The following is a 7,659-nucleotide window of genomic DNA, read 5'->3' as shown; positions in this document are numbered from 1 at the left end:
AAGAAAAACGTGACCAAGGACATAAGTAATTACTGAGACCGCAACTTATGGCCGGTATATATTGGTATAAATAATTCTTTAATAGTTATTGCAACTTCATGATATAAAGTTAATTGGTAAGATTATATTCCTCTTTTTTAATTTAATTACTCCCCTGTCCGCAAAAAAAACAATTGCCCGGCATGAAACCTGTCCGTGGCAGGAAGAAGCTTCAGGACCGCCTGCTTAGTTGATCGATTATTGATCGATAATAGTGCACAGGATCATCTATAAATCAGTGTTGTGTAGGAAACACACGAAACTTACTGGAGTCGATAGGAAAGTCTCCTGGATTCTCCGTCATATCGCTCGACGGCCCTCGGGGGGGGGGGGGGGGCGCTGGATCGCAGTGACGCGGCGATCACTTCCGCGCATGCGCAGTGTGCTCCAATTATTAAATTGTGTGAGGCAACAGCGCTAACCACTGCACCCCCATGATAAAGAAAGAAATATACGACTGTGAGCAGCACACTGACAGAGGATGAAGAAATGATGAAGCTAAAGTAGTTTGGGGATAAAAATTTATTTAAATGTTATACATAAAACGTGTTCTTTTTTTCCGAATCCAGCTAAACAAATATTTATATATATATATCATATGTTTTATATATATATAAAAAAGAAACATTTCAAACATTTTAAATATTAATATGTCTTATTTACAATTGAGAACATTACATGAAATAATAACAGTAACAATGCAATTTCATAAAAATGTTACAAAACCTTTTTTCTTCCCTTTTTTTTTTCTTTCCAGTTGGAAATCGGCTAAATTGATATTTTCAGAGCAAACGTGGAGCTGGTCTACATTCAAACAGGAAGAGGAGGTGTGCTCAGTTCTTCAGTTTCGTAACTGCAAGACCTGTGATCCAATTATTTTTTTCACATTAGTCACCTTATATCAGATCACTTGACCTAGTTTGATGTCAAATGATATTCTACAGAGGCAAAAAAATATAAAAACTACTGTTATGAAATTGCACCAGAAAGCTGTATATTACATATACAGGTGAATGCACCTCAAAATCAGTAAGGTCTCTCCTGCCTGAAGGGACTGAGAAGGAGCATGTTTAGTGACTCTGTGGATGCCTACGTGAACAAATGCACAGCGTTTGCTTTTTTATTTTATAATTTTTTTTACGGTGAGTGTGTCTGTCAGTATGTTAGCCGATAAATCAGTTGGTAGGGCAGGAAAATCCATATGACACACGGACCGGTTCTCTAAAACCAAAACAGAACAGTCCCTAACAGTCCAGCAGCCTGGCCTCTACTGCAGATAGTCGACGTTATCAATGACAGGACTACAGACTATCACCACTACGTTCTACACACTTTATCCCTCGTCTTCTGAGCCAAAGTTCTCCCTGGAGTCAGAAACAAGCCAAAGAGCCAGTCTGAGACTCACAGTGTCACAAAAAACAAAAACAAAAAGAAGCTCTTGTGAGTATATTGACTATTCAGTAGGCGCTGTGTCGTTCCACTCTGGGTTGTCTTGTGTGAAGGATCTGGACAAGAGAGAGAGAAAAAAAAAAGTTTTTCCATTGGAACAAGAAATCAAAAGGATGTAGGTGTCAGGTTTTTAGTCTGGGATTGGCCGAAGAAAGCAAAGTATCACGATGGTAAGAACACTTCTAAATAACTGCAATGAGAGAAAACGTTCAAAGCGTAGCAGAGAGGAACAGAAAAGGCCGACGCGATCCCTAAAAATTCTGCAAAATGCATCATGAAACAGTACAAAAGGAAAAGGGTGGATCGTGCCGTGCAACTGAATGGAGACAGTGTCGTAATTGACAACGATCTGGATGCTCATTGGCCAGTGCATGATGAGACCTGTTCATTCATGATGCCAGACAGCTCCGTCAGCATGTCCCGGTAATGGGCTCGCATCTCCTCCTGGTACTCGAGCTGGTCCTCCTTGATCAGACGCTCGTTCACATCCAAAGCCTGTCCACAGGCTTCTGCAAACTGCCTGCAGGAGGAAAGGAGTCAACCTTTATTCTAGTGATGAACCTGACCTCAATGAGGTCCGTAAGCGTTGCCCTGCAGTTAGACGCCAGTAGACTCTACTGATATTCATTAAACATACAATAAACAGGTTTTCTGAAATGCTTTTTAAACATAATTAATGCTGAGGGGTTTATTATTGCATTTATAAATAGAAGTAAAAATGAAAACTCAACTTCTAGTAATTATTATTCTAAAACATCTTAGTTAATATTGCATATTTAGGCTTGCTTTTACACGTAAATAACTGAAACGATATACGTAATGCGTTCAAGATTGTAGCAGAACGGAACAATTGAGTTTGCTAAAGTTTCCCCGTCCTTGGATGATATAATGTTTGCACCTCCTCTCACTCCTGTGTATTCAGTATTAGATGATAGAATTGAAACCTTCATGCAAATAATGAGTAATATTGTCAGGGGGGGGGAAATCAACAACAGTTGACACTAAAGTCGATATTTCATCTTACCTAAAGATCTCCTTGAGCAGCTTGACCTGGTTGTCTGGGTATTTCTTGGCATTCCTCTCCTCTAAAAATGCCCTTGCATAAGCCATAGGCCCCGCATTCACCTGAAAGGAGAGGATCAGGAAATAAAACAATCCCACCCATGAACCCCCCCCCCTCCAGAAAGCTGCGTGTCGGAACATTCCCCCACCTTGACGCTGACGCTGCCCTGCAGCTTCAGCTGCAGCCGGATCATGTCCACCTCCTCCATGCTGCACAGCTGGTTGAGCTCAGAGACTTTGCGTGACATCTCGTCGATGGCCACTTCAATCGGGTTCATTTCTGTGCTCTGCTGCTCCACCACCTGGATCCGCTTCTTGAGGTAGGGGAAGCTGGAGCTCGCTGAGGAAACAAGAACCTTTCAGTTTCCTACCTGTCTGATTTTGAGGAAACGAAAACGTCTGCAAACACACACTTACTGGTCAATATGGTGCGTCTCTTGCACTGCTCCTCCACGTCTCCGTGTTTCTTCCCCGACAGAGTGAACGGCGTCTCAAACACGAAGCGGTTGATGTTGTGATGCCTCTCAAAATCTGTTCTTTTGTCCTGCTGCTCTTTCTCGTCAAAGTAGGGCAGGACGTACGTCACCTGAACGTAGGCAAACTTAGGGTCCAGGTCTTTAGGATTTACCTGTTTTTGAAGGGTGGTAAGCAAGCGGCAGTGAATATTACGCGAGGTTACGTGTACTGCCGTAATGTAGGCCAAACTAAACTAAATATGTCTTAAATGTAAATGCACAACAACGGGATCCTCCGATATTCCACAATTTTACAAATATGTTTATTCCTTATTCATGTTTTGCATGTAGGAATTTAAATAACAGATCCAATTACAAATAGATTCACATTTATTTCAATATCAGTTTTAAAGTCATAAGTAAGCTATTTAATTTTTTTTTACAGATCCTGTTCTGATAAATTTTTCGATGCTCAATCACCTTATTGGAGTCCTGGATCATCTTGACGTTATCAGCTCCAAACTTGTCTGAGTAGAGTTTGAGTAATCTCTGGGAGATTTCTGACAGCCCTGTCAGCTTGGGCTCTTTGTAGATGAACTCTTTGCTCTCCTCCTCCTCAAAGAAGCCCTGCCACAACACACACACACACATGCAAACACAAATGAACAAACCCTGTTCTGTCCACTGGGTTTACATTTCCCCCTAGTGGTTTCTTATAGACATAACAGCCGGACACCTTTCCAGCATCAAGTTCTATAAGGGAGAGGACAGAGGTCATCAAAGCAACATGGGAGCCCTTTCCTGCCCTGTTTTTTTTTTTTTTGCACCAGCTTTTAATTATTAGAGAGCCAATAACTTCATTATTGGAGATTATAGGAAGTTAAACGGATCACAGCAAGCTTGACACGGACCTTTCTAAAGGGTAAGATCAGCAGATGTTAATAGTGGGGAGGAGAAGAGAGGTAAAGGTGGTTAACGGAAGAAAATGGGAAATTCAAAGACATACAAAACTTACCGCAATCTTGATAAAGAATATATATATATATATTTTTTTTAAAGAAGAAGAAAAGAGCAGACAGAGAAATTAAAGATGCTGCCTCAGTAAAGATAAATCTGTTCTTCATATCTTTCCATTTGCATGTGCCACTGACGGGGCTTTGTGCCATTCTTCTCCTGATATTCTTACAATCAGCTTTTTAGACGCCTTCATTTCGTAGCTCTGAAATCCTTCCATAAAATGACAGTATTATCTGCTCAGTTTTAATTAGGAAGCTGTGATGAGAGCCTTGAAAAGAGTCCGAAACTGGAGCCACAGATACGGTCAGGGATTTCGACGTTTTAGTTATTTCAAAAATAATGAAAAAACCTCCCACATATCCCTTGTGATATTAAAATAAAACAAATAAAAGATTTTGGCAGCGGATTTGAAATCCTAGCCTTGAATTCCGTCTCCGTGGATCAAGAAAATAAGCATTAAAACTGCACTGGAATAATTGAACAGCAAAGTCCTTTTCCAGAAGAGATGATTGGAAAGCAGCAGTACGGTCTTAGTCGCTCTAGGGCTACGGAATAGGAAGCGATCGGAGAGTTTTTCAGCGTGTGTGTGTGTGTGTGTGTGTACGTTGTTCTCATGAGCGAGACCTGTACTCACCTGTCCATAAAACGCTACACGGTAGTAGCGACCAAAGAGACGCTTTTCTGAGTTCACCACCTCTGTCACCTTGAGATATGAGCGATGGATGTCATAGTAAAGCTCTGACAGCCTCTGTGGACACACACACACACACACACACACACACACACACACACGCACACACGCACACACGCACACAGTAGTATGGTACAGGTGAGTGAGCTTAAATTTATTACGGATGCCCAAAAAGATGCACGGGTTAAAAATGACCTTAAAGTCCCTCCTCTTTTCAAAAACGGCGATGACGGGTTTGTTGATGTCAGCGATGAGCTCGTGCCTCTCTGATTTCCACAGGTAGTCCACGCACAGCTCCAGCTGCTCCACCAGTGTGTCCTACACAGCAGAAGAAGAAACACACACACACACACACACACCGTCAGGGACACATAAGAGACGCCACAGGAAGGGAACGCCCACCTTGCCTGGGAACAGTGGAAACGGAGCGCTGACCTCTGTGTAGGGTGTGTCTTGTGTCCCCGCGTCTTCCTTCATGGCCCCCTCCTCTTTGACGTTGGGGCTGATGCACATAAATGCAGCCCAGCCCATAGAGAACGATGCTGCGAGTTTTAGACGAGAGAACGAAACATCACTGTGAGGAATTCTGGTTTTGCCGCAACATCGGACTAGAATTCACGTGGAATGTGAGCGTGCTTCGTAGCGACCCCCCCGGGGGGGACGCTGGACATCCTATCCAGGGAGAGTGAGCCGATACGAAGTGAAAACCTGACACCTACTCAGAGCAGAAAACCTAATCCGTGAGTTATTAAAAGATGAATTTGTATTTGACTAATCAAAATTCCTTACATCCAATCCCTGTCCTTCCATCGCTTTACTATCCCCCCCCCCCCCCCCCCCCACGCAGCAGGCCCCAGGCGCTCACACTCACTGTCTTGTTCTCTGGAGGTAGTTAGTAAGGAGCTACAGTTAAAGACAGGGCTTTCTTCATGGGACACGCTGGACATCCTGGCCTTGTCAGCTCTCCAGTAGCCTATTTGGTCGGAGTGCAGGAGGATGAGGAGGGGGAGGAGTTTTACTCTTGCTTTTGTTCTTTTATGCTCAAGGACAAGGCTCACAAATCAGCCAAGCTGCTGACATGCTCGGAGGGCAAGTAGCACGGTGCAGGCAGCGCATGCAAACTAGAAGTCAGACATGGACAGTGAAGGACAGACGCATGCTGGAGTCAAAGCGTGCACAAATCGAGGAAGATGAGTCACAGCACGACGTGCAGACAGAAGCTCCTTTGTCTACTAGAGGCTGTAAATAGGACCAGTAGTTGGATGCAAGCACAGAGCTATACAGTCCAGTTTAATCCCATATGAATTCCTAATTGATCTTCATCATACCAAGACGCACTGAAGTCAGCACCCGTATGATCACATTCAGCCCCCCCCCCCCCCCCCCAAGTAGATTTGCAAATTGTTAAAAGAGGCTGTGCTCAGACGTTCTACTCATATTATACCACGTCTGCAAGGTTGCACACACTCTCATAGCTCTCACATGCATGCGTAGACCATGCCTCAAAAAGCAGTTCCGGGGGGGGGGGCGCATGCCCGCACTAACCTCTCCTCTTCAGGGATTCAGCAATCAAGGCTGATATGTGGATGTAGCACATGGCAGCCTGTGGAAACATACAGACGCATGTAAGAAATACTGAAAGGATCCAAAAACCATGAAGTGCTGTGAAGTAGAAAGCGTAACGCCCGTGACCTCCGACAGATCGCCGTTGCGGACATGAACTTTCGCCGTGCTCTCCAGCCACGTGCATCGAAGCTCGGGGGTGCTGGCGTAGGAGTTGGCCAGACTGTACTGCAGATCCACCAGCATCTCTGGATCCTTCTCGTGCTCCTTCATTTGGGCTGTGGCCATCAGAACCGTTCTGATCCGTTTGGTCAAGTCCTTTACCTCAGCTGGGAATGGAGTGTTCTGCAGAAAAAAACAACAACAACAACATTTCAGTTATTTCAAATCGGGACATAGACTGAAATACATCAAATACAGCTGCAGGGATGTAGCCTGGGATGCCTTCAGTGGCGAATCTCCATTGGCAAAGTTATTGATGATAGCCAGGGACTGTTGGAATCTCGAGCCTCCGATGCCAGCATCTGCTATCAACTGGCTCACCGCCTTGATAACCTGGAGAGGAAACCGGCGTGTGAGGTGAGAACATGGCACCATTCACAAAATACTACATCTGCCCTGCATGCCACCTCACTAACCTGCAGATGTGAGCGGACTATAGACTTGCCCTTGGTGAACTCAAAGTTTTTTCTCATGACAAAGTACAGCAGGGCAGCTGCCTCCGTCTGCGTGGAGCTGGAGCGGTGGTTGCAGCACTTGAGGATTTCATAGCACAGACAGCCACACAGGTCGGCCTTACCCTGGAAGAAGGCACTGGGGAACTGCAGGAAGAGATTCAGACGTCACCATGCGGAAGGAAAACAACGAGAATCCTCGCCGCAGCCCGCGGGATTGGCTCGACCTTTTGTACAAAGAGCCTGAGTGCAGCGAATATGTGCCGCAGCGTGGCAGTTGATTGGTTGATCTGGAAGAAGAGCAAATAGGTGTCCAGCACCTTCTTCACCAGCGCGTTTTGTCCATCATCCATCAGCAGCTGCTTCTGTGAGAAGAAGAAGAAACAAACACACTTTAATATCACGCAGGGTACAGTTAAGGGGTTAAGAAGGTACTGGGTTCGAATCCTATCTGTGCGGAGTTTGTATGTTCTCCCTGTGTCCGCGTGGGTTTTCTCGGGTTTCCTCATCCAAAAAAACATGCAATTTACGTCAATTGATTACTCAAAACTGGCCGTAGTTTGTGCGCGATGGGTGTTTGTCTTTGTGTGGCTCCATGACACGCTGGCGACGCATTCGGGGTGTACCAGCTGGGGTCTCCAGCAACTCCCGTAACCCACAAAGCGGGTGGATGGATGGAAGCTGCAGTTTTTAACCACCAGGTGGCAGT

The 7,659-nt window shown here is 44.9% G+C and overlaps 1 protein-coding gene across 1 annotated transcript in view; it reads right to left on the bottom strand.

Annotated features, from left to right (window-relative positions):
• Positions 1–595: 595 nt before the first annotated feature.
• LOC137915092 (dedicator of cytokinesis protein 10-like) overlaps positions 596–7,659 on the bottom strand; it is a 32,845-nt gene continuing 25,781 nt past the window's right edge. Inside the window, exons 42-56 of the mRNA XM_068758577.1 lie at positions 7,178–7,315; positions 6,915–7,097; positions 6,721–6,831; positions 6,406–6,621; positions 6,259–6,316; positions 5,585–5,686; positions 5,149–5,255; positions 4,909–5,031; positions 4,657–4,770; positions 3,486–3,632; positions 2,968–3,178; positions 2,700–2,890; positions 2,513–2,613; positions 1,870–2,008; positions 596–1,544 (exon numbers count right to left, since the gene is read on the bottom strand). Coding sequence (XP_068614678.1) covers positions 1,497–1,544; positions 1,870–2,008; positions 2,513–2,613; positions 2,700–2,890; positions 2,968–3,178; positions 3,486–3,632; positions 4,657–4,770; positions 4,909–5,031; positions 5,149–5,255; positions 5,585–5,686; positions 6,259–6,316; positions 6,406–6,621; positions 6,721–6,831; positions 6,915–7,097; positions 7,178–7,315 — 1,989 coding nt within the window. The 3' untranslated portion in view covers positions 596–1,496. The remainder of the gene's footprint in view (positions 1,545–1,869; positions 2,009–2,512; positions 2,614–2,699; positions 2,891–2,967; positions 3,179–3,485; positions 3,633–4,656; positions 4,771–4,908; positions 5,032–5,148; positions 5,256–5,584; positions 5,687–6,258; positions 6,317–6,405; positions 6,622–6,720; positions 6,832–6,914; positions 7,098–7,177; positions 7,316–7,659) is intronic.

Source organism: Brachionichthys hirsutus, unplaced genomic scaffold, assembly GCF_040956055.1.
Source record: "Brachionichthys hirsutus isolate HB-005 unplaced genomic scaffold, CSIRO-AGI_Bhir_v1 contig_981, whole genome shotgun sequence".
NCBI classification, from domain to species: Eukaryota; Metazoa; Chordata; class Actinopteri; order Lophiiformes; family Brachionichthyidae; genus Brachionichthys; species Brachionichthys hirsutus.
The sequence above is the reverse complement of the archived record's forward strand: the minus strand, read 5'-3'. Positions and strand labels throughout refer to the sequence as shown.